The following is a 27,264-nucleotide window of genomic DNA, read 5'->3' as shown; positions in this document are numbered from 1 at the left end:
ACTGTTGGCGGGTCTGAAGAAACAGCAGTCTGTGTTTACTCACAGCCGAGACATCAGTGACGCTGCAGTGAAAGCTAGCTACCTCATTGCTAATGAAATCGCAGTGGCTTCAAAACCATTTAGTGAGGGTGAATTTGTAAAAACATGCATGATGAAGGCAGCGGAGATTGTGTGCCCTGAAAAGTGGCAGGCTTTTGCAAATATCAGCCTGACAAGAAACACAGTTGCAGACAGGATTTCCGATCTTTCAGTGGATGTGGACAGCCAGTTGAAGCAAAAAGTAAAGTCATTTATTGCGTTTTCGGTTGCAATTGATGAAAGCACGGACATTACAGATGTTGCACAACTGGCCATTTTCATCCACGGAGTTGATGACACATTGACCGTCACCGAGGAGTTCGTGGAGTTGGTGCCGATGACAGATACAACGACAGCAGCTGATATTTTTACCGCACTCGTCGGCGAGCTGGACAGGGTTGGAGTGGACTGGTCCCGCGCTGTCAGCCTGGCTACAGATGGTGCGCCCTCAATGATCGGGAAAAAAGCAGGCGTTGTGACAAAGTTCAGAGAGAAAGTGCAATCTGCAAATGGAGGACGTGATTTTTTGACTTTTCACTTTATTTTGCACCAGGAGGCTTTGTGTTGCAAGTCATTAAAGATGGATAACGTCATGAAGGTGGTCATCCAAACTGTTAATTTCATCCGATCCAGAAGCCTGAATCACCGTCAGTTTGACAGCCTTCTCAGAGAGAAAGACCACATCTATGGCCTGCCATACCACACTGAGGTAAGATGGTTAAGCCGAGGTGCTGTGCTGAGGCGTTTCTTTGATTTACGAGAAGAAATTGAACAGTTCATGGAAGAAAAGGGCAAACCAGTGTTAGAATTTCATTCTGCAGAATGGATGCAGGACCTTGCATTTATGGTGGATGTTACAGAGCACCTGAATAACTTCAACAAACAGCTGCAAGGGCGCAACAAAGTTGTCACGCAGTATTATGACAGCATACGTTCTTTCAAGTTGAAGCTGTCATTGTGGGAGACGCAACTTGCCGGTGGTGATGCAGCTCACTTCCCCTGTCTGAAAAATGTGTGCGCGACCCAACATGTGGCAGACATGTTAGATAAAATAACGGGACTGTTACGGGAGTTTGAGCAACGCTTTCAGATTTATGTTTATATGTTTTTATGTTGATGTGCTATTGTTTTTAATTGATTTTATTTTATTTGTATATTTAACCTATTCTTGACTCTGTGGTTCTTGCACTTGTTTGGGGAACAGGATTTCATTATTTGTATCTACATTTCTGCCTGAGAAATGACACCCTGATATAGTTCTGTGATATAGTTCTGTGAATCACTGAGGCATTGTGTGTTTGTGTGTTCTTTGTCCTCAGAACTTTCAAATAACTTGAGGTGTTTTATGATTAATAGTGATGTTGTGCTTTTGGACACTGTCCTCAGGCTCCAGCTTTATGTTTATATGTTTTTATGTTGATGTGCTATTGTTTTTAATTGTTTTTATTTTATTTGTATATTTAACCTATTCTTGACTCTGTGGTTCTTGCACTTGTTTGGGGAACAGGATTTCATTCTTTTTATCTACATTTCTGCCTGAGAAATGACACCCTGATATAGTTCTGTGATCTGTGAAACAGTTCTGTTAATCACTGAGGCATTGTGTGTTTGTGTGTTCTTTGTTCTCAGAACTTTCAAATAACTTGAGGTGTTTTATGATTAATAGTGATGTTGTGCTTTTGGACACTGTCCTCAGGCTCCAGCTTTATGTTTATATGTTTTTATGTTGATGTGCTATTGTTTTTAATTGATTTTATTTGTATATTTAACCTATTCTTGACTCTGTGGTTCTTGCACTTGTTTGGGGAACAGGATTTCATTATTTTTATCTACATTTCTGCCTGAGAAATGACACCCTGATAAAGTTCTGTGATCTGTGAAACAGTTCTGTTAATCACTGAGGCATTGTGTGTTTGTGTGTTCTTTTTCTTTAGAATTTTCAAATAAACTTGACGTGTTTTATGATTAATAGTGATGTTGTGCTTGTACTATTTTGGACACACACACTGTCCTCAGGTTCCAGGTTTATGTTGTATGTTGATCGTATTAAAACAAAGAAAACAATCTGAAGTTGTTGTTTTTAAGTTATATATACCATGATTTTTCCGGTCCGGCCCACTTGGGAATAGATTTTCCTCCATGTGGCCCCTGAGCTAAAATGAGTTTGACATCCCTGGTCTAGAACTATTTGGTTTTAAATATACAGTGAGGGAAAAAAGTATTTGATCCCCTGCTGATTTTGTACTTTTGACCACTGACAAAGACATGATCAGTCTATAATTTTTATGTTCGGTTTATTTAAACAGTGAGAGACAGAATAACAACAAACAAATCCAGAAAAACGCATGTCAAAAACGTTATAAATTGATTTGCATTTTAATGAGGGAAATAAGTATTTGACCCCTCTGCAAAACATGATTTAGCACTTGGTGGCAAAACCCTTGTTGGCAATCACAGAGGTCAGACGTTTCTTGTAGTTGGCCACCAGGTTTTCACACATCTCAGGAGGGATTTTGTCCCACTCCTCTTTGCAGATCTTCTCCAAGTCATTAAGGTTTTGAGGCTGACGTTTGGCAACTTGAACCTTCAGCTCCTCCACAGATTTTCTATGGGATTAAGGTCTGGAGACTGGCTAGGCCACTCTAGGACCTTAATGTGATTCTTCTTGAGCCACTCCTTTGTTGCCTTGGCCGTGTGTTTTGGGTCATTGTCATGCTGGAATACCCATCCACGACCCATTTTCAATGCCCTGGCTGAGGGAAGGATATTCTCACCCAAGATTTGACGGTACATGGCCCAGTCCATCGTCCCTTTTGATGCGGTGAAGTTGTCCTGTCCCCTTAGCAGAAAAACACCCCCAAAGCATAATGTTTCCACCTCCATGTTTGACGGTGGGGATGGTATTCTTGGGGTCATGGACAGCATTCCTCCTCCTCCAAACACGGCGAGTTGAGTTGATGCCAAAGAGCTCCATTTTGGTCTCATCTGACCACAACACTTTCACCCAGTTCTCCTCTGAATCATTCAGATGTTCATTGGCAAACTTTAGACCGGCCTGTATATGTTCTTTCTTGAGCAGGGGGACCTTGCGGACGCTGCAGGATTTCAGTCCTTCACGGCGTAGTATGTTACCAATTGTTTTCTTGGTGACTATGGTCCCAGCTGCCTTGAGATCATTGACAAGATCCTCCCGTGTAGTTCTGGGCAGATTCCTCACCGTTCTCATGATCATTGCAACTCCACGAGGTGAGATCTTGCATGGAGCCCCAGCCCGAGGGAGATGGACAGTTCCTTTGTGTTTCTTCTCACCAAGCTGCTTGGCGATGGTCTTGTAGCCCATTCCAGCCTTGTAGGTCTACAATCTTGTCCCTGACATCCTTGGAGAGCTCTTTGGTCTTGGCCATGGTGGAGAGTTTGGAATCTGATTGATTGATTGCTTCTGTGGACAGGTGTCTTTTATACAGGTAACAAGCTGAGATTAGGAGCACTCCCTTTAAGAGTGTGCTCCTAATCTCAGCTCATTACCTGTATAAAAGTCACCTGGGAGCCAGAAATCTTTCTGATTGAGAGGGGGTCAAATACTTATTTCCCTCATTAAAATGCAAATCAATTTATAACATTTTTGACATGCGTTTTTCTGGATTTTTTTGTTGTTATTATGTCTCTCACTGTTCAAATAAACCTACCATTAAAATTATAGACTGATCATTTCTTTGTCAGTGGGCAAACGTACAGAATCAGCAGAGGATCAAATACTTTTTTCCCTCACTGTACTTAAGTATCAAAAGTCAATGTAATTGCTAAAATATACTTAAGCATCAAAAGTAAAAGTATAAAAATGTCAAATTCCTTATATTAAGCAAACCAGACCGCACCGTTTTCTTGTTTTATATTGATTTACGGATAGCCAGGGGCACAGTCCAACACTCAGACATCATTTACAAATGAAGCATGTATGTTTAGTGAGTCCGCCAGATCAGAGGCAGTCAGGATGACCAGGGATAAGTGCGTGAATTGGACCATTTTCCTGTCCTGCTAAACATTCAAAATGTAATGAGTACTTTTGGGTGTCAGGCAAAATGTATGGAGTAAAAAGTAAATTATTTTCTTTAGGAATGTAGTGAAGTAAAAGTAAAAGTAGTCAAGATACCCCAAAACACTACTTAAGTAGTTCTTTAAAGTATTTTTTACTTAAGCACTTTACACCACTGCATTTATGAACTTTTAATCTGTAGATTTTTTTTATACTGTACATGCTAGCTAGATAGTTACTGTACATGTTGTCATTGAGCTAGCATGGTTATTCATGTCCCCTTTTGTTGTTAATTTGTACTGTACAGATGAGTTGATGTATAAGGCCAGCACAACATTTAATTTATGGATGTTGTTAGTTTCTTTATCAGAACATAAAACATAATTAGACGAACCTTGATCCTCTGGTCATCTGTTCGCCGATCAAAACACAACGCAGAGGCAATCTACATCGATCACACACTAGTAAATCACTGGGTTTTCTCCTTTCCTGTGTATTTGAGAGTGTGTGATATATGTATCCTTTCAAATCAAATCAAATTGTATTAGTCACATGCACCGAAGACAACAGGTGTAGACCGTACCGTGAAATGCTTACTTACAAGCCCATAACAAACAATGCAGTTACGAAAAATAAGAGTTAAGAAAATATTTACTAAATTAAAATTTAAAAAATAACAATAATACCAGTACCGAGTCAATGTAAGGGGTATAGGTTAGTCGAGGTGATTGAGGTAATATGTACATGTAGGTAGGGGTAAAGTGACTATGCGTAGATAGTCCGGATAGCCATTTGATTAGCTGTTCAGGAGTCTTATGGCTTGGGGGTAGAATCTGTTAAGAAGCCTTTTGGACCTAGACTTGGTACTCTGGTACCGCTTGCCGTGCGGTAGCAGAGAGAACATTCTATGACTAGGGTGGCTGGAGTCTTTGGCAATTTTTAGGGCCTTCTTCTGACACCGCCTGGTATAGAGGTCCTGGATGTCAGGAAGCTTGGCCCCAGTGATGTACTGGGTCGTACGCACCACCCTCTATAGTGCCATGAGGTCGGAGGCCGAGCAGTTGCCATTCCAGGCGGTGATGCAACCAGTCAGAATGCTCTCGATGGTGCAGCTGTCGTATTTTGAGGATCTGAGGACCCATGCCAAATATTTTCAGTCTCCTGAGGGAGAATAGGCATTGTCGCGCCCTCTTTACGACTGTCTTGGTGTGTTTGGACCATGATAGCTTGTTGGTGAAGTGGACACCAAGGAACTTGAAGCTCTCAACCTGCTCCACTAAAGCCCTGTTGATGAGAATGGGGGCGTGCTCGGCCCTCCTTTTCCTGTAGTCCACGTCATCTCCTTTGTCTTGATCACGTTGAGGGAGAGGTTGTTGTCATGGCACCAAACTGCCAGGTCACCCATCGTTGTCGGTGATCAGGCCTACCACCATTGTGTCATCGGCAAACGTAATGATGTCATCAAGTAATTGATAATACCTCAGCAAGACGTAGCTTGCATACAATAAAAAAAGAAAAAGTGTATTGGACTAGTTACAGTTGAAGTCGGAAGTTTACATACACTTAGGTTGGAGTCATTAAAACTCGTTTTTCAACCACTCCACAAATGTCTTGTTAACAAACTATAGTTTTGGCAAGTCGGTTAGGAAATCTACTTCGTGCATGACACAATTAATTTTTCCAACAATTGTTTACAGACAGATTATTTCACTTTTAATTCACTGTATCACAATTCAAGTGGGTTAGAAGTTTACATACACTAAGTTGACTGTGCCTTTAAACAGCTTGGAAAATTCCAGAAAATGATGTCATGGCTTTAGAAGCTTCTGATAGGCTAATTCACATCATTTGAGTCAATTGGAGGTGTACCTGTGGATGTATTTCAAGGCCTACCTTCAAACTCAGTGACTCTTTGCTTGACATCATGGGAAAATCAAAAGAAATCAGCCAAGACCTCAGAAGAAAGATTGTAGACCTCCACAAGTCTGGTTCATCCTTGGGAGCAATTTCCAAACGCCTGAAGGTACCACGTTCATCTGTACAAACAATAGTACGCAAGTATAAACACCATGGGACCACGCAGCCGTCATACCGCTCAGGAAGGAGAAGCGTTCTGTCTCCTAGAGATGAACGTACTTTGGTGTGAAAAGCAAATCAATCCCAGAACAACAGCAAAGGACCTTATGAAGATGCTGGTCCTATATCGACATAACCTGAAAGGCCGCTCAGCAAGGAAGAAGCCACTACTCCAAAACCGGCATTAAAAAGACAGATTACGGTTTGCAACTGCACATGAGGACAAAGATCATACTTTTTGGAGAAATGTCCTATGGTCTGATGAAAAACAAATAGAAGTGTTTGGCCATAAAGACCATCGTTATGTTTGGAGGAAAAAGGGGGTTGCTTGCAAGCCGAAGAACACCATCCCAACCATGAAGTACGGGGGTGGCAGCATCATGCTGTGGGGGTGCTTTGCTGCAGGAGGGACTGGTGCACCTCACAAAATAGATGGCATCATGAGGAAGGAAAATGATGTCGATATATTGAAGCAACATCTCAAGACATCAGTCAGGAAGTTAAAGCTTGGTCGCAAATGGGTCTTCCAAATGGACAATGACCCCAAGCATACTTCCAAAGTTGTGGCAAAAAGGACCTCAATCCTATAGAACATTTGTGGGAGAACTGAAAAAGCGTGTGCGAGCAAGGAGGCCTACACACCTGACTCAGTTACCCCAGCTCTGTCAGGAGGAAAGGCCAAAATTCACCCAACTTATTGTGTGAAGCTTGTGGAAGGCTACCTGAAACGTTTGACCCAAGTTAAACAATTTAAAGGCAATGCTACCAAATACTAATTGAGTGTATGTAAACTTCTGACCCACTGGGAATGTGATGAAAGAAATAAAAGCTGAAATAAATCACTCTCTCTACAATTATTCTGACATTTCACATTCTTAAAATAAAGTGGTGATCCTAACTGACCTAAGACAGGGAATATTTACTAGGATTAAATGTCAGGAATTGTGAAAAACTGAGTTTAAATGTATTTGGCTAAGCTGTATGTAAACTTCCGACTTCAACTGTATATACATAATTGGTTAGGCTATATCAGTGTTACACTACATGGTATGTGGACACCTGCTCGAACATCTCATTCCAAAATCATTGGCATTAATATGGAGTTGGTCCCCCCTTTGCTGCTATAACAGCCTCCACTCTTCTGGGAAGGCTTTCCACTAGATTTGGAACATTGCTGCAGGGACTTCCATTCAGCCACAAGAGCATTAGTGAGGTCGGGCAATGATATTGGGCGATTAGGCGTGGCTCGCAGTCAGCGTTCCAATTCATCCCAAAGGTGTTCGATGGGGTTGAGGTCACGGCTCTGTGCAGGCCAGTCAAGTTCTTCCACACCGATCTTGACAAATCATTTCTGTATGGACCTCGCTTTGTGCAAGGGGGCATTGTCATGCTGAATCAGGAAAGGGCCTTCCCCCAGCTGTTGCTACGAAGTTGGAAGCACAGAATTGTCTAGAATGTCATTGTATCCTGTAGCGTTACGATTTCCCTTCACTGGAACTAAGGGGCCTAGCCTGAACCATGAAAAACAGCCCCAGACCATTATTCCTCCTCCACCAAAGTTTACAGTTGGCACTATGCATTCGGGCAGGTAGCGTTCTCCTTGCATCCGCCAAACCCAGATTTGTCCATCGGACTGCCAGATGGTGAAGCGTGATTCATCACTCCAGAGAACACGTTTCCACTGCTCCAGTGTCCAATGGTGGCAAGCTTTACACCACTCCAGCAGACGCTTGGCATTGCGCAAGGTGATCTTAGGCTTGTGTGCGGTTGCTCGGCCATGGAAACCTATTTCATGAAGCTCCCGACGAACAGTTCTTGTGCTGACGTTGCTTCCAGAGGCAGTTTGGAACTCGGTAGTGAGTGTTGCAACCAAGGACAGATTATTTTTACACACTACGCGCTTCAGCACTCAGCAGTCCCATTCTGTAAGCTTGTGTGGCCTACCACTTTGTGATTGAGCTGTTGTTGCTCCTAGACGTGTCCACTTCACAATTACAGCACTTACAGTTGACCGGGGCAGCTCTAACAGGGCAGAAATTTGACGAACTGACTTGTTGGAAAGGCGCCATCCTATGACGGTGCCATGTTGAAAGTCACTGAGCTCTTCAGTACAGGCCACTCTATTGCCAATGTTTGTCTATGGAGATTGCATGGCTGTGCGCTCAATTTTATACACCTCTCAGCAATGGGTGTGGCTGAAATAGCCGAATCCACTAATTTGAAGGGGTGTCCACATTCTTTTGTAGTGTATGTTGAAATGCTCTGGTTTTAACTAAATAATGCCATTGGGTGAGGTACTAAATAGGGAGTTATCACCTAGTCTAACTCTACTCTTACATAATAGTTCATTACATAATAATACCTACATAGAATTCTATTGATTGTTAATAAAGGCTGGGGTGCTAAAAGAGAGACAGGGAGAAAATAGATAATACAACAGAGAAAGGTAAAGCAAAGAGAGGGAATGCTAAATGAAAGAGAGAGATTTTACATTTTTTTTAACATGTTTGTCATTTAGCAGATGCTCTTATCCAGAGTGAGTGCATACATTATTATTATTATTTTTCATACTGGTCCCCCGTGGGAAACGAATCCACAACCCTGGCATTGCAAACGCCATGCTCTACCAACTGAGCTACACGGGACTATGTCAACATGTTAACAGCAAAAGATGACAGAGAGTAAGGAACAGGGAGGGATAAGTAATACAAGAGGTGAAAATGGTCACAGACAGACACACACACACACACACACACACACACACAGGTAAACAAAACAGAACCACAGCAGTCAGGACAGCAGCACAAAATATGGATGTGTGGGGAGGCAGGATCTTTTCTCCAGAGACCCTTCAAGGGGACACCGGAATTGGTCGACTGTAGTCATCATGACGAGAAGCTCGGGTCTCCCATTGGTCATTTAAGAGTGGCAAGTCATTTTGAATACTGTGGAAGGATTAGTGTCACTTAAGAGTGTCACACAAACAAGTGCATGGATACAAGCTACCTGCAGCTTGCCTGCCGGTGCCAACTCTTACTGTAAATAGGAGAAGACCTATGATGTCATATATAAACACAAGAGGCCTGTGACCACCTCATTCCCAATGGTCACGACCCTGGAGGTCCGAGAGCAGATGAAATGTGCCACAGAATGGATGCAACACCCCAAGCATGAAAAAACGATCAGCAAAGAGGGGGGAGGTGTGTGTTGGGGGTTACATGTCTTACACCTGCCAGCTGCCTAATCCTCCATTTCCTTAGCCATTAATCATGCAAAGACATGTATTTTTTTATCGTGACACAGCATCAGTGAAATTCTAACCTAGAATATTCTGTTCACTATCTATGGAATTAGTCCACTGCACCACAAGGATGGAGCGAGCATGCCATGTTTATTTACGCATACAAAGCTGTTCATTTTAGTCTATTCAAACAGACTCCATTTCAAAGGAAACAATTAGTCATTAAGATCAGGTGTGGCCAATATGTGGGTGCGGCCAACACACTTAACAAGATAGAGGATTGAGAGAGTTTTGTTGATGTTGAGAACGGAAAGTATATGTTTTTAAATAACATTCTTAGAACGTTACTAAAGTTTTCTTGTGGTTTTTATGGAAAGTTTTCTTAACATTCTTCAAACTATTTGAGAACATGACTTTAAATAGAACAATGAGGAAACCTTATGTTGAAGTAATGAAATTCCAACAGAGGAACGTTGTTTCTTAACATTCTTGGAACAATTTGAGAACAAGACTTTAAATGGAACCATGAGGAAACTTGTAGGAAACGTTATGCAGAAGTACTGAATTTCCAACAGAGGAACGTTGTTTCTTAAAGTTCTCTGAACTATTTGAGAACATTCCCAATGTCAAACCAGTTGGAGAACGTTCCTAGAACATTGCCAAAATTGAAATGAAATGTAACCATGTTTGAACTTTTAGGAAATGTTCTGTTAAAGTAAAGAAATACCAAGAAAATAACATTATTTTGTCAAGTTTCTTAAATGTGCTGAGAATGTTCCAATGCCAAGCAACTATCCTGCACCATTCCCAGAAAGTTGTGGGAAAGTTGTATGCAAAATAAATAACCATAGGACAACCACTCTCTCACCAAGCTCTAAGAAACATTGGGTTCTCAGAACGTTATGTGCTAGCTGGGTTATGACTTGGGGGTAGAAGTTGTCTTGGATCCTGCTGGGTACCTTTTGCTGGATGGTAGTAGAGTGAACAGTCTATGGCTTGGGTGGCTGAAGTCTATGAAAAAATATCGTCTCTTCGTCTGAAACGGATATAGAGGTCCTGGATGACAGGGAGCTCGTCCCCAGTGATGTACTGGGCAGTCCGCACCACCCTCTGTTGCGCTTTGTGGTGAGGGGGAAGAGGCTCTGTCGTGCCCTCTTCAGGATTATGAATTTAGGCCACGTTTTATTATAAAAAACCCTAATGAGAATGATATTTGTAACACAATTACTTGTTATTTGTTTTCAATACAAATATATATTTATAGGCACAACTAGGTCTAGTTTTAATTTCAAGCCAATTGAGTTGCACCACTAAATGATGTATACTGGTTAGAATGCCAAGTTGCCAAGTTTTACAAATACCATAAAAAGCTGTGGACTAATTTGTCACTTTGGATATTGGCTTATTTCTGATTTACAATAATCGAACTTCACATTTTGAGAGACGTACTATTTGGCCTTCTGATGCAATCGTGAGCGGATGAATAAATCCTACTGGTAGTAGGATGGTAGAGGTTCGCCTTGTTGCCTGGAGACTAATGGGGCGGGAGCTTTCGGTATGAAACTGCCCCTGTATGCAGGACATGTTGGATCTAAAGGAGCCAATGCTCAGTGTGGGAGGGCCTTCACGTAAGATCCGTAATGTCGTCAGATTCATGTAATGTTGTCGAAATATCGGTTTTGAAAACAGCGCTGTCGCGGTTGCGGTTTGGCAAGTGATGCTACTGCAGAGGATTCCGGAGCGCGAGCTCGGAACGGCAGCGGGAGAGAAGTAACCACTCCCCCTCCTGCTCTTCTCCTCTTTACTTCAAGTAACGGCAGGTAAGGAAAACAATATCTTAATAATAATGTTTACTAAAAAGCGTAATGTATTTAAATTTACGTTACTGTTACATAGTGATAATTCGTGGCGCATGTTTTTTTGCGAAACGTCTCAAGGTCCGGGTTATGTCAGTCAGCCGCTCCTCCTTCTCTATCGTTTCACAACTGTTTTTTTTTTATCGGAATGTTGTACTTTGTAGTGTTTTGATGGGACTACTCAGTACCATTGTTGCCCCCCCCCCCCCCCACACACTAAATTCTCGAAATGGTATGGATTACTAATGTTGTCATATCGTTTAACTTTAGGGAAGTGACTTGATCCAGTGTGTACAATGGCGTTAAATGGGAAACCGCGTTCTGTAATTCCACCATCATAGCAGCAGTCAACGGTCATCTGCCCACACGCCTACTGTTAACGTTAGCTAGAACTGCGTCAAGTTGACAGTGTCAATGTCATTCAAATGCTATTTTAAATTCTACGGTTATCCCAATGAATACCCTAGACATTAGATCAATCATGTATAGGCGTTTATTACTGGATGTGGACAGCTAGCTGGCTACCTTCGCTAACGTTAGCAAGTTACTGTAGCAACGTTTAGTATCCTAGGTTAGTTCCGTTAACTAGCTGTCGCCATTTGAGTGAATGGTCTGCCACTGGCTGTCAAACATTGGATTTTGGATTTAACACAAGTTAACATTTGCTCGTTTCAAGGAAACGTGTTACCTTACTTTTATGCTAGCTAACGCTAGGTGAATTTTGACCGTTTGCTATAGCCCTGGCTAGTCGAATGTGTGTGATGCTGCTAGCTAGCTAGGGTTAACTAGCTTCGTTTGTTAGTGTCTAATATGAAATGGCTACCTCGTATGAGAAGTCCTCTACATCGCTAGCTAGTTTTATGCTTATCAGCTGACTGAATATCCCCCATTGGTTAACGTTAACATTGGCTAACTAAGCTGGCTAGCTATCATGCAGAATAATCCATGGCTACCGTTAGTTAGCTAGCCATGCACCTGTCAGTGTCAAGGAAGTTTGCTATAGCCAGCCAGCCACTCTCACTCTAGAGACCAACACCGAAGCGTCTCCTGTCATGTGTTAGTTAGCTAGATTGACATCAACAAGCCATAGGATAACAGTGACGTAGAATCTATGGTGCGTTAGATCGGCTGTGCTGTTCAGAACGAGATGTTGGAACTAGCAAGTGTTAGCGAACGTTCGCTTCCATTGTAAAATATATGGTAGTGGCCATTCTGTTGGTTTTTGTCGACAACGATATAATATTGCTGTTATAGTTTTGTATTGGATGCTAACTATGTACTAAGTTGACCAATTGTGTTCCTGTATGAAATATTTGCATGGGTATATACCTATGGCCATCTACTGTAAAGCTCTCGATCTTGCCCTTTTGATGGCTATAAAGGGTAACCCATAACGTGCATCTGTTATTGAGTGACAAGAAGGACACCCAATCAAATCGGTTCAGCCTCCATTTGCTCTTCACGTCGTTCCCCTGCCTAATGGACTAAAATAAACAACAGATACTCAATTAAGTTCTGGTCCATATGTGTTAAGAGAAGAGAGAGAAAGACATCAGTTACATTACTGAAAGAATTTCAACAAGTGTTTGCAACTCTGAATTGCAGTATGTATATATAAAAAAAAAAAGTTTAACAACTGACCCACAGATTTCTTAGTAAAAAATATTGTAAGAATCTGCTGACTTCCTCAGACTTCAAGCTTCCTTTTTAAGAGGCATTTTCTCAGCTATCTCAGTACAGGTATGATTGAAGAATGAAGCATGTGTTAATCATGGTCTTTGCTACACAGAAGGCATCAATTGACTACTCCATTGTCAACACTTTAATTAAATCAGTAGACCTATATCAATATCTTAGAAAATACCATAATAAGTATCATTAGCTTTTAAAACAATTCAATCTGTGTTCTTGTATCATATTTTGGACCAGAGTGAGGCTATCGCTCCACTTGCCTACCCATTGATCCTGCAGTGAGGATTCACCATCTTTATCGAATGTTTTCATAATTTATCTGCAGATAATTGCTAAAAAGCCAGTATTGAAATTAAGGAGCCAAATGAACATCTCTTACCGATGCGATTCGGTAGGCTACTGACGAGTCACTCACTTCAACGTCACTGTCTGGCAAGTCCTGATGCACTTCATATTGAAAACAATACCATGAATATAACTACGTTGGTTGCTTTATGAATGGCAAGGATATGAGATCGACTTCATTCAGTCAGTTTGACACCATTTTATAAACTAGTCAATCAAATCACAGTAAGCCTATGCGCCAGCACTTCGTGGCCGCAAATGAAACGCAAAAAATAAATAAATGAATGTGCCAGAAAACAATAGGCTAAGTGGATTTCGACTGATCATTTCCACATAATATGGGACGTGCAAATTGACTCACATAGACGATGGAGCATCATGCTCCCTCCCTCCATGTAAAGAAATTTGACTGCAACCACAGCGTACACAACACACACACCCAGGTAGCGGGAGGCGGAACAGAAAGCAGACTGTCAATGCAGCCTTGTTTCCCATTCGTCGCTCACTTTGTGACTGACCGGCGCCTGTCCTATCAATAGATCGCTAGAAGATGCATATCATTAATTCTAGTGGGAGAGGTCTCCGCTGACTTTTTTTCCTGACTTGCAAATTAAAAAGTAGCCTATTTTAATTCAAATAATTGTAATTGTCACATGCTTTGTAAACAACAGGTGTAGACTAACAGTGAAATCCTTACTTACGGGCCCTTTCAAACAACGCAGAATAAAATATAAAATAATAAAATACACAATGATAGCTTGGCTATATACATGGGGTACCGAGTTGATGTGCAGGGGTACGAGGAAATTGAGGTAGATATGTACATATAGGGAGGGGTAAAGTGACTACGCAACAGGATAAATAATAGACAGTAGCAGCAGTGTATGTGCTGAATGTGGAAGTGTGTGTGTGGTGAATGTGTGTATGTGTTGGAGTGTCAGTATGTGTGAGTGTGTGGGTAGAGTCCAGTGTGTGTGCTTAGAGTAATGGTTATTCATATCGTTCATAGGGCTGTGACGGTAATTTCATAACCATGTAACTGACCGATACGGATGAAGACCATCATGAAAATAAAATAACCGTCAAAACCGTTTATTTTGGCCTACATTCATTTTAAGATATTGTATTTATTTTATTTTCATGTAGATAAACTGGACCTAATAGCGGGAGTGTTTACAAATGATTATAAGCAATTGTTTTGCTAACTGAGTCTGTCTATTAAACTTTCTACATCTCCTCCTCTTTCCATCTGATGACGCGCGGTAGGCTTGGGCAGTATACCGTAAACTGTGGTATTGGGAAATAGCCACAGGATGGTTTTTCAATACTGTCAATACCTTTTGAAACTTTTTCTTTGAACTTTTTCAATACATTTATATATTTGTAGCTACTTTAAGTAAATACCTGCAGTCAACTTCTGCAATATGTTAGGAGATGAAGCAGATCACGTTCTTCATTTCACCTGTTACATAATTTTACATTATGAAGCTTACCGTAGTTCTCCAGTTGAGCCAGTCACGTGTTTGTTTGTAAATAGCACAATGGGAGAAAGCGGGAGCAGGTCCAGCTGTGTATTGCTTCAATAGAGTGATCAGGGATGTGCAACTATAGTTTTCCTTCATAGAAAATAAAGTGCTTTCGGAAAGTATTCAGACCCCTTGACTTTTTCCACATTTTGTTACATTACAGCCTTATTCTAAAATTGATTAATTTGTTTATTTTCTTCTCAATCTGCACACAATACCCCATAACGACAAAGAAAAAACAGGTTTCTATAAATGTTTGCAAATGTATTACAAATAAAAAAAACTAAATATAATATTTACATACGTTTTCAGACACTTTACTCAGTACTTTGGTGAAGCAGCCTCGAGTCTTTCTGGGTATGACGCTACAAGATTGGCACACCTGTATTTGGGGAGTTTCTCCCATTCTTCTCTACAGATCCTCTCAAGCTCAGTCAGGTTGGATGCACAGCTATTTTCAGGTCTCTCCAGAGATGTTCGATCGGGTTCAAGTCTGGGCTCTGGCTGGGCTGCTCAATGATATTGAGACTTGTCCCGAAGCCACTCCTTTGTTGTCTTGGCTGGTGCTTAGGGTCGTTGTCCTGTTGGAAGGTGAACCTTCGCCCCGGTCTGAGGTCCTGAGCGCTCTGGAGCAGGTTTTCCTTGTTCCTGACTAGTTTCCCAGTCCCTGCCGCTGAAAAACATCCCCATAGCATGATGCTGCCACTACCATGCTTCACAGTAGGAATGGTGCCAGATTTCCTCCAGATGTGACGCTTGCCATTCATGCCAAAGTGTTGAATCTTGTTTCTCATGGTCTGAGAGTCCTTTTGGTGCCTTTTGGCAAACTCCAAGCGGGCTGTCATGTGCCTTTTTACTGAGGAGTGGCTTCCGTCTGGCCACTACCATGAAGGCCTGATTGGTGGAGTGCTGCAGAGATGGTTGTCCTTCTGGAAGGTTCTCCTATCTCCAAAGAGGAACTCTGGAGCTCTGTCAGTGACCATCGGGTTCTTGGTCACCTCCCTGACCAAGGCCCTTCTCCCCCGATTGCTCAGTTTGGCTGGGCGGCCAGCCCTAGGAAGAGTCTTGGTGGTTCCAAACTTCTTCCATTTAAGAATGATGGAGGCCACTGTGTTCTTGGGAACCTTCAATGCTGCAGAAATGTGTGTGTAACCTTCCCCAGATCTATGCCTCGACACAATCCTGTCTTGGAGCTCTACCGAAAATTCCTTCGACCTCATGGCTTGGTTTTTGCTCTGACATGCACTGTCAACTGTGGGACCTTATATAGTCAGGTGTGTGCCTTTCCAAATCGTGTCCAATCAATTGAATTGACCATAGGTGGACTCCAATCAAGTTGTAGAAACATCTCAAGGATGATCAATGGAAACGGGATGCACCTGAACTCAATTTCGAGTCTCGTAGCAAAGGGTCTGAATACTTATGTAAATAAGGTATTTCTGTTTTTTAATACATTTGCAAAAATCTCTAACAACCTGTTTTCGCTTTGTCCTTATGGGGTATTGTGTGTAGATTGAGGTAAAACATGTTATTAATCCATTTTAGAATAAGGCTGTAACGTAACAAAGTGGAAAAGGTAAAGTAAAGGGGTCTAAATAATTTCCGAATACACTGTAAGTAAGTTGCTGAATTAATAAGGTGACGGGGCATCATTGTGTTAGCTTTCTGCCATGTTTGAGAAGTCAAAGCCCTTTAGGATGAGTTATCTGTACAGCTGCCACTGCTATCTTGAATTTATTGATTTTTTTTCTCCTGTCAGTTCTCAGCCTGTCTGCTCCTCCCAAACTTTGTTCATTTGCACAATGTGTCTCGTTCACGTTCGTTTGTAAATGTTCAAACTCACCAAAAGTGACATTCAGTAGCTCCTACCTACAGTGCCTTGCAAAAGTATTCAGCCCCCTTTGCCTTTTTCCTATTTTGTTTCATTACAACCTATAATTTCAATGGATTTTTATTTGGATTTCATGTAATGGACATACACAAAATAGTCCAAATTGGTGAAGTGAAATGTATGAATGGCAAGGATATATGAGATCGACTTCATTCAGTCAGTTTGACACCATTTATAAACTAGTCAATCAAATCACAGTAAGCCTAAAAATAAATAACGGAAAAGTGGTGCGTGCATACAGTGGGGAGAACAAGTATTTGATACACAGCCGATTTTGCAGGTTTTCCTATCAAATACTTGTTCTCCCCACTGTATGTATTCACCCCCTTTGCTATGAAGCCCCTAAATAAGATCTGGTGCAACCAATTACCTTCAGAAGGTAAATAAAGTCCACCTGTGTGCAATCTAAGTGTCACATGATCTGTCACATGATGTCAGTGTATACAGTTGAAGTCGGAAATTTACATACACTTAGGTTGGAGTCATTTAAACTCGTTTTTGAACCACTCCACAAATTTCTTGTTAACAAACTATTGTTTACAGACAGATTATTTCACTTATTCACTGTATCACAATTCCAGTCGGTCAGAAGTTTACATACACTAAGTTGACTGTGCCTTTTAAACAGCTTGGAAAATTCCAGAAAATGATGTCATGGCTTTAGAACAGGGGTGTCAAAGTTCCGGCCCACAAACGGGTTTAATCCGGCCCGCGAGATGATTTTGAAAAAAAATTTGTAAAGTAGAAAAATGCGCTGCAATTTTTCAATAAAATAAACTGCTGTTCCAATTGCATCCACTGGATGGCGCAATAGCAATTGTGTTAAGCAAGCAAACTGTTTATACCGGGGCAGAGCAAGTAGGTCAAGCACGTGCAGCCAATGAGCTACTTTGTTTTGCCCGCGATATTTATTACGGCTTCTACTTTTAACATTATGTGCTTTGGCACCCTCATTGCCCCAATATGTCTCTGTCAAAAAAGAGAAAAGTGGACGCAGAGTGTTCCAAGAAAAATGGTCATCCTATTTATTCACGGAATTGAATGGGAAAGCTGTATGTTTGGTGTGTTCAGAGCATGTTGCAGTGCTGAAAGAATATAACCTTCGTCGCCACTATGTGAGTCTTCATGCCGACAAATATGACAACTTTCAAGGACAGCGGAGATGAGAGAAGGTGAATGAACTGTTGGCGGGTCTGAAGAAACAGCAGACTGTGTTTACTCACAGCCGAGACATCAGTGACGCTGCAGTGAAAGCTAGCTACCTCATTGCTAATGAAATCGCAGTGGCTTCAAAACCATTTAGTGAGGGTGAATTTGTAAAAACATGCATGATGAAGGCAGCGGAGATTGTGTGCCCTGAAAAGCGGCAGGCTTTTGCAAATATCAGCCTGACAAGAAACACAGTTGCAGACAGGATTTCCGATCTTTCAGTGGATTTGGACATTAGTTCAAGCAAAAAGTAAAGTAATTTATTGCGTTTTCGGTTGCAATTGATGAAAGCACGGACATTACAGATGTTGCACAACTGGCCATTTTCATCCGCGGAGTTGATGACACATTGACCGTCACCGAGGAGTTCGTGGAGTTGGTGCCGATGACAGATACAACGACAGCAGCTGATATTTTTACCGCACTCGTCGGCGCGCTGGACAGGGTCGGAGTGGACTGGACCCGCGCTGTCAGCCTGGCTACAGATGGTGCGCCCTCAATGATCGGGAAAAAAGCAGGCGTTGTGACAAAGTTCAGAGAGAAAGTGCAATCTGCAAATGGAGGACGTGATTTTTTGACTTTTCACTGTATTTTGCACCAGGAGGCTTTGTGTTGCAAGTCATTAAAGATGGATAACGTCATGAAGGTGGTCATCCAAACTGTTAATTTCATCCGATCCAGAAGCCTGAATCACCGTCAGTTTGACAGCCTTCTCAGAGAGAAAGACCACATCTATGGCCTGCCATACCACACTGAGGTAAGATGGTTAAGCCGAGGTGCTGTGCTGAGGCGTTTCTTTGATTTACGAGAAGAAATTGAACAGTTCATGGAAGAAAAGGGCAAACCATTGTTAGAATTTCATTCCGCAGAATGGATGCAGGACCTTGCATTTATGGTGGATGTTACAGAGCACCTGAATAACTTGAACAAACAGCTGCAAGGGCGCAACAAAGTTGTCACGCAGTATTATGACAGCATACGTTCTTTCAAGTTGAAGCTGTCATTGTGGGAGACGCAACTTGCCGGTGGTGATGCAGCTCACTTCCCCTGTCTGAAAAATGTGTGCGCGACCCAACATGTGGCAGACATGAAGCGGTTCAAAGATAAAATAACGGGACTGTTACGGGAGTTTGAGCAACGCTTTCAGATTTATGTTTATATGTTTTTATGTTGATGTGCTATTGTTTTTAATTTATTTTATTTGTATATTTAACCTATTATTGACTCTGTGGTTCTTGCACTTGTTTGGGGAACAGGATTTCATTATTTTTATCTACATTTCTGCCTGAGAAATGACACCCTGATATAGCTCTGTGATCTGTGAAACAGTTCTGTGAATCACTGAGGCATTGTGTGTTCTTTGTCCTCAGAACTTTCAAATAACTTGAGGTGTTTTATGATTAATAGTGATGTTGTGCTTTTGGACACTGTCCTCAGGCTCCAGCTTTATGTTTATATGTTTTTATGTTTACGTGCTATTGTTTTTAATTGATTTTATTTTATTTGTATATTTAACCTATTCTTGACTCTGTGGTTCTTGCACTTGTTTGGGGAACAGGATTTCATTATTTTTATCTACATTTCTGCCTGAGAAATGACACCCTGATATAGTTCTGTGATCTGTGAAACAGTTCTGTTAATCACTGAGGCATTTTGTGTTCTGTGTTGTTTTTCTTTAGAATTTTCAAATAAACTTGACGTGTTTCATGATTAATAGTGATGTTGTGCTTGTACTATTTTAGACACACTGTCCTCAGGCTCCAGCTTTATGTTGTATGTTGATCGTATTAAAACAAAGAAAACAATCTGAAGTTGTTGTTTTTAAGTTATATATACCATGATTTTTCCGGTCCGGCCCACTTGGGAATAGATTTTCCTCCATGTGGCCCCTGAGCTAAAATGAGTTTGACACCCCTGCTTTAGAAGCTTCTGATAGGCTAATTGACATAATTTGAGTCAATTGGAGGTGTACCTGTGGATGTATTTTAAGGCCTATCTTCAAACTCAGTGCCTCTTTGCTTGACATCAAGGGAAAATCAAAAGAAATCAGCCAAGACCTCAGAAAAATTATTGTAGACCTCCACAAGTCTGGTTCATCCTTGGGAGCCATTTCCAAACGCCTGAAGGTACCACGTTCATCTGTACAAATAATAGTATGCAAGTATAAACACCATGGGACCATGCAGCCATCATACCGCTCAGGAAGGAGACGCGTTCTGTCTCCTAGAGATGAACGTACTTTGGTGCTAAAAAATGCAAATCAATCCCAGAACAACAGCAAAGGACCTTGTGAAGATGCTGGAGGAAACAGGTACAAAAGTATCTATATCCACAGTAAAACGAATCCTATATCGACATAACCTGAATGGCTGCTCAGCAAGGAAGAAGCCACTGCTCCAAAACCGCCATAAAAAAGCCAGACTACGGTTTGCAACTGCACATGGGGACAAATATCTTACCTTTTGGAGAAATGTCCTCTGGTCTGATGAAACAAAAATAGAACTGTTTGGCCATAATGACCATCGATATGTTTAGAGGAAAAACGGGGAGTCTTCCAAGCCGAAGAACACCATCCCAACCATGAAGCACGGGGGTGGCAGCATCATGCTGTGGGGGTGCTTTGCTGCAGGAGGGACTGGTACACTTCACAAAATAGATGGCATCATGAGGAAGGAAAATTATGTCGATATATTGATAACATCTCAAGACATCAGTCAGGAAGTTAAAGCTTGGTCGCAAATGGGTCTTCCAAATGGACAATGACCCCAAGCATACTTCCAAAGTTGTGGCAAAATGGCTTAAGGACAACAAAGTCAAGGTATTGGAGTGGCCATCACAAAGCCCTGACCTCAACCATATAGAACATTTGTGGGCAGATCTGAAAAAGCATGTGTGAGCAAGGAGGCCTACAAACCTGACTCAGTTACCCCAGCTCTGTCAGGAGGAAAGGCCAAAATTCACCCAACTTATTGTGAGCAGCTTGTGAAGGCCACCCAAAACGTTTGACCCAAGTTAAACAATTTAAAGGCAATGCTACCAAATACTAATTGAGCGTATGTAAATTTCTGACCCACTGGGAATGTGATGAAAGAAATATAAGCTTAAATAAATCATTCTCTCTACTATTATTCTGACATTTCACATTCTTAAAATAAAGTGGTGATCCTAACTGACCTAAGACAGGGAATATTTACTAGGATTAAATGTCAGGAATTGTGACAAACTGAATTTAAATGTATTTGGCTAAAGTGTATGTAAACTTCCGACTTCAACTGTATAAACCCCAGTTGTACTTTATCAAATGCCTTTTCAAAGTCTGCTATGAATAGCAGGCCTGGTTTCCCAGATTTTTCATAGTTTTCAATTGTTTCCAGTACTTGCCTTACAGTGGGGAAAAAAAGTATTTAGTCAGCCACCAATTGTGCAAGTTCTACCACTTAAAAAGATGAGAGAGGCCTGTAATTTTCATGATAGGTACACATCAACTATGACAGACAAAATGAGGAAAAAAAATCCAGAAAATCACATTGTAGGATTTTTTATGAATTTATTTGCAAATAATGGTGGAAAATAAGTATTTGGTCAATAACAAAAGTTTCTCAATACTTTGTTATATACCCTTTGTTGGCAATGACACAGGTCAAACGTTTTCTGTAAGTCTTCACAAGGTTTTCACACACTGTTGCTGGTATTTTGGCCCATTCCTCCATGCAGATCTCCTCTAGAGCAGTGATGTTTTGGGGCTGTCGCTGGGCAACACAGCCTTTCAACTCCCTCCAAAGATTTTCTATGGGGTTGAGAACTGGAGACTGGCTAGGCCACTCCAGGACCTTGAAATGCTTCTTACGAAGCCACTCCTTCGTTGCCCGGGCGGTGTGTTTGGGATCATTGTCATGCTGAAAGACCCAGCCACGTTTCATCTTCAATGCCCTTGCTGATGGAAGGAGGTTTTCACTCAAAATCTCACGATACATGGCCCCATTCATTCTTTCCTTTACACGGATCAGTCGTCCTGGTCCCTTTGCAGAAAAACAGCCCCAAAGCATGATGTTTCCACCCCCATGCTTCACAGTAGGTATGGTGTTCTTTGGATGCAACTCAGCATTCTTTGTCCTCCAAACACGACGAGTTGAGTTTTTACCAAAAAGTTATATTTTGATTTCATCTGACCATATGACATTCTCCCAATCCTCTTCTGGATCATCCAAATGCACTCTAGCAAACTTCAGACGGGCCTGGACATGTACTGGCTTAAGCAGGGGGACACGTCTGCCACTGCAGGATTTGAGTCCCTGGCGGCGTAGTGTGTTACTGATGGTAGGCTTTGTTACTTTGGTCCCAGCTCTCTGCAGGTCATTCACTAGGTCCCCCCGTGTGGTTCTGGGATTTTTGCTCACCGTTCTTGTGATCATTTTGACCCCACGGGGTGAGATCTTGCGTGGAGCCCCAGATCGAGGGAGATTATCAGTGGTCTTGTATGTCTTCCATTTCCTAATTATTGCTCCCACAGTTGATTTCTTCAAACCAAGCTGCTTACCTATTGCAGATTCAGTCTTCCCAGCCTGGTGCAGGTCTACAATTTTGTTTCTGGTGTCCTTTGACAGCTCTTTGGTCTTGGCCATAGTGGAGTTTGGAGTGTGACTGTTTGAGGTTGTGGACAGGTGTCTTTTATACTGATAACAAGTTCAAACAGGTGCCATTAATACAGGTAACGAGTGGAGGACAGAGGAGCCTCTTAAAGAAGAAGTTACAGGTCTGTGAGAGCCAGAAGTCTTGCTTGTTTGTAGGTGACCAAATACTTATTTTCCACCATAATTTGCAAATAAATTCATTAAAAATCCTACAATGTGATTTTCTGGATATTTTTTTCTCAATTTGTCTGTCATAGTTGACGTGTACCTATGATGAAAATTACAGGCCTCTCTCATCTTTTTAAGTGGGAGAACTTGCACAATTGGTGGCTGACTAAATACTTTTTTTCCCCACTGTATATTATCTCCAATTGTATCGTCCATGTAAAAAAAACTTTCTGATTAGAATTAATAATATATTTTTTTAATTCTATGAGCTATACATTTCGCTGGAATTTTTGCATCACAACACTGAAGTGTAAGGGGCCTCCATTTTTTAAAATGGACTGGATCTTTATATTTCCCACTTGTATCCTGTTTCAGTAATAATGAAATCAGACCTTCTTCATGACTGTCTGATAATCTACCATTTTTACATAGGAGTGGTTAAAATATGCTAATAACGGTCCTCTGAGTATATCAAAAAAGGTTTGGTATACCTCGACTGGTATGCCATCCAACACTGGAGTTTTCCCAGACTTAAAGTCTTTAATTGCATCCAGAAATTCCTCCTCTGTAGTTTCACCTTCACATGAGTCTTTCTGTATGGCTGTTAATTTGACATCTTTCTTGAAAAATTATTTTAGTTTTTCCTCTAAATTATTCTGAGCCTCTATGTTAGTTTTTATTGTTATCTATCTGTTCTGTTAGACTTTCCTTTGTTAGTATGGACTCTTTTGACCTAAATTGCTTTTGTTTTCGAGCTGAATACTGAATTGCATGGCCTCTAAAGGCACATTTTAAGTGTCCCATACAATAAGGGGATTTTGTTGGAAATGTTATGTTGGAAACAATCAGTTATAACTGTCTGTCCTAGTTAAAAACAAGTTATCATCCAATAGGCTTTGATTAAATTTCCAATATCCTCGCACACGTGGAAATTCAGTAAGAGTAATGTATATGCCAATTATATGATATCTGAACTTCTTGATTGGGACTTGTTTTATATTTGGTTCATTTAAGAAATGCTAGTTGCCATGACTGAATTCAAACGTGAGTTGGTTTCGGGGTGTGGTTTGATGTGGGTGTCGTGTGTTAGACAAATTCTTTCACCAATTAGCGGGGCTCGTTGGGGACCATCAAAATGTTGCACACTTTTTTTAGGTTGTCATAAAATGCTTTCAATACTTTTATATGAATTTCTAAAATGTTACTGTTGGTTTGAAGTTTTTAAGCCACTGAAATTTGGAGCTATTGGAGTTTTAACATATTGTCCCATGTACATTGTGTAATTTACTGATGGTCCCTAACTAGGCCCATAGGGATATCCAAAGTCAACCCAAATTTACCACAGGCACTACGATCAGGTGAGTGCAGCTGCACAAATGAATGATTACTTGTGTGCTGCCAGCTGTTGTCATGTGGGACGGATTGAAACCAAACCCAACTTTCATTTACGTTATGATGACGTCACGATCACAAGTCTCACAACTCAGTTTTGGACGAGACTGACTTTATGACCAAAATTATCCTATTTACACTTTGTAGTCAATTTTGACAGTAAAATAAATGTTGCTGACTCCTATCGATGCCACGTAGACTATTTTCTAAATGAGAAGTTTGTTTTTAGGAGCAGTTGCTCTTTTAAAAACCATCCGTGGGGACAGACAGGCTATAGATCTGCACTTGGGCAGGGTGGGAGATGAGGCCTTTAGTAACCAACAAACAATGTGCATTGGTTCATTTACAAGGTGTTCACTTCAGCATGTTCGCTTGTCTATAATGATTCCCATTATGATTTCTATGAATTTGTACAGCATGCTAATTTATTCAATTAAATCGAAAATATGATTTATTTTGGTGTTCTTTTTAAATGGATGAGGTCCCAAAGCATTAGGTCATGTTGGCCAGGTCTTTGAAAATCAAATTGAACAAGGTCAACAAGCCATTTTATGTTGTGAGCAATTGCTTTGGGTTCTTTGTAAGTCTTCTAAGCCTAGGGCCTATATCATGGTGTAACAGAACACACCTTGTGAAACATTAAATGCAACACAGAGAAGTGACGCAAGTCTGTTTCCTCTTTCAGGTTGTGCTGGTGGAGTAAGCCGTAGCCCAACATGATCCCCTCCGACTGATGCGCAAACACGTCTTGTGTTTTGCCAAGCAGCTGATCGCTTTCTTCAGTTAAAGCCATGCCTGACGAGTAAAGATCCCTACTTGCTAACGGCAATAAAACATTTTTAATAAAAATTAATTGCAATTAAAAAACAGCCCCCTACATGTCTCTCCAAGTAGACTCCCTCTTGTCTGTCCTGCTGGAGTAAATCCCCTCTTCCAGATAGGCTCTACTGCCCTGCCCTCTCTCCACACCGCCCCACTACTGCCCCTCCACATCCAGCTGTCACAATGCCGCTCCACCTCAGAATGGTCATCACCTAAAGATTCCCATGCGTCCAGTGAGCGACGAGTCGGACGGACCTGCTCCTCCTGTAAGCTTCTCGCGCCCCCACCCCCCAGTGGGCCCCCTACCCACCTCTGAGATGTCCCTGCTCCACTCGCTGGGCCCAGTGCAGAACTGGCTGGGCCAGGAGCTGGAGAAGTGCGGGATCGACGCCCTGATCTACACCCGCTACGTCCTCAGCCTGCTCCTGCACGACAGTTACGACCTGCAGGATCAGGTGGGTTTCCAGCAGTAGCAATGTGTTGTTTAAACATGATGGTATCTAGTTCCCCCACTTGGTTAAAGCAATATCAGTTCCCATTGGTTGTAGTGACCATATCATTGTGACAAGAAGGGAAAGGGGATACCTAGTCAGTTGCACCAACTGAATGCATTCAACCAAAATGTGTCTTCCACATTTAACTCAACACCTCTGAATCAGAGATCATAACAAGGCAAGCCAAAGGCAGTGCCTAAAGTTATTTATAAGAGATCGTACACAAAATGTTTTCTCAGGACTCTTTTGTTGAAGATGTATAAAATGTATGTTGGTCTGATGTATATAAGGAGGAGAATACAGATGCAGTATTTGTATAATTATTCTTGCCAATTGTTGGCGAACATGCACCTGTTTTGAGAAACTCTGTGAGAACTGTTAGAGCCCCCTGGAACGCTGATGAATTGAAAAATGTTATGGTTCAAAGAAATTATGCAAAAAAAGGTGGCAAACAAGTCAGGCTGCTCAGCTGATTAGTTGACATACCGTCAATTGAGAAATTTTGTGACTAAACTTAACAAAAAAATGAAATTATATTACCAAAACAAGATAAATGACATAAAAAAACTATGGAGAAAAAAAAACATTAACTTAAATTTTATTATGGGCAGAACACACAATTAATCTCCATGAATTTAAGTTGATGGGTCATTTATAACAACCGTTTGATATACAGTGCCTTAAGAACTTATTCACACCCCTTGATTTATTCCACATTTTGTTACAGCCTGAATTCAAAATGGATTAAATATACTTTTCTCTCGCGCATTTTTAAAAACATTTTTAGTCATTTAGCAGATGCTCTTATTCAGAGCGACTTAGTTAGTGAGTGCATACATTTTCATACTGGCCCCCCGTGGGAATGGAACCCACAACCCTGCCGTTGCAAGCGCCATGCTCTACCAACTGAGTTACACAGGGCCAACTACGCATCTACACACAATACCCCATAATGACTAAGTGAAAACATGTTTTTAGAAATTTATTGAAAATAAAATGGATACTTTTGTATATATAGTGTATGTGGACACACCTTCAAATGAATGGATCCGGCTATTTCAGCCACACCCGTTGCTGACAGGTGTATAAAATCGAGCGCACAGCCATGCAATCTCCATAGACAAACATTGGCAGTAGAATGGCCTAACTGAAGAGCTCAGTCACTTTCAATGTGGCACCGTCATATAATGCCACCTTTCCAACAAATCAGTTCGTCAAATTTCTGCCCTGCTAGAGCTGCCCCGGTCAACTGTAAGTGCTGTTATTGTGAAGTGGAAACGTCTAGGAGCAACAACTGCTCAGCTGTGACGTGGTAGGCCAGACAAGCTCACAGAATGGAACCGCTGAGGGCTGAAGCGTGTAGCGTGTAAGCAATGTCAGCACAATAACTGTTCATTGGGAGGTCATGAAATGGGTTTCCATGGCCGAGCAGCCCCACACAAGCATAAGATCACCATGCAGAATGCCAAGCGTCGGCTGGAGTGGTGTAAAGCTCGCCGCCATTGAACTCTGGAGCAGTGGAAACGCGTTCTCTGGAGTGATGAATGAAGCTTCACCATCTGGCAGTCCGACGGAAGAATCTGGGTTTGGAGGATGCCAGGAGAACGCTACCTGCCCGAATGCATGCCAACTATAAAGTTTGGTGGAGGAGAAATAATGGTCTGGGGCTGTTTTTCATGGTTCGGGCTAGGCCTCTTAGTTCCAGTGAAGGGAAATATTAACGCTACAGTATTCAATGACATTCTAGACGATTCTGTGCTTCCAACTTTGTGGCAACAGTTTGGGGAAGGCCCTTTCCTGTTTCAGCATG

The 27,264-nt window shown here is 41.5% G+C and overlaps 1 protein-coding gene across 1 annotated transcript in view; it reads left to right on the top strand.

Annotated features, from left to right (window-relative positions):
- The first annotated feature begins 11,118 nt into the window (after window positions 1-11,118).
- The window catches only part of LOC311112604 (uncharacterized protein KIAA0232-like), a 34,653-nt gene continuing 18,507 nt past the window's right edge, over window positions 11,119-27,264 (top strand). Inside the window, exons 1-2 of the mRNA XM_084155752.1 lie at window positions 11,119-11,248; window positions 24,824-25,415. Of these exons, the coding sequence (XP_084011878.1) occupies window positions 25,185-25,415 (231 nt within the window). The 5' untranslated portion in view covers window positions 11,119-11,248; window positions 24,824-25,184. The remainder of the gene's footprint in view (window positions 11,249-24,823; window positions 25,416-27,264) is intronic.

The sequence above is a fragment of the Coregonus lavaretus genome (assembly GCF_964263955.1).
Source record: "Coregonus lavaretus genome assembly, chromosome: 39".
In the NCBI taxonomy this organism is placed as follows: Eukaryota; Metazoa; Chordata; class Actinopteri; order Salmoniformes; family Salmonidae; genus Coregonus; species Coregonus lavaretus.
The sequence above is the reverse complement of the archived record's forward strand: the minus strand, read 5'-3'. Positions and strand labels throughout refer to the sequence as shown.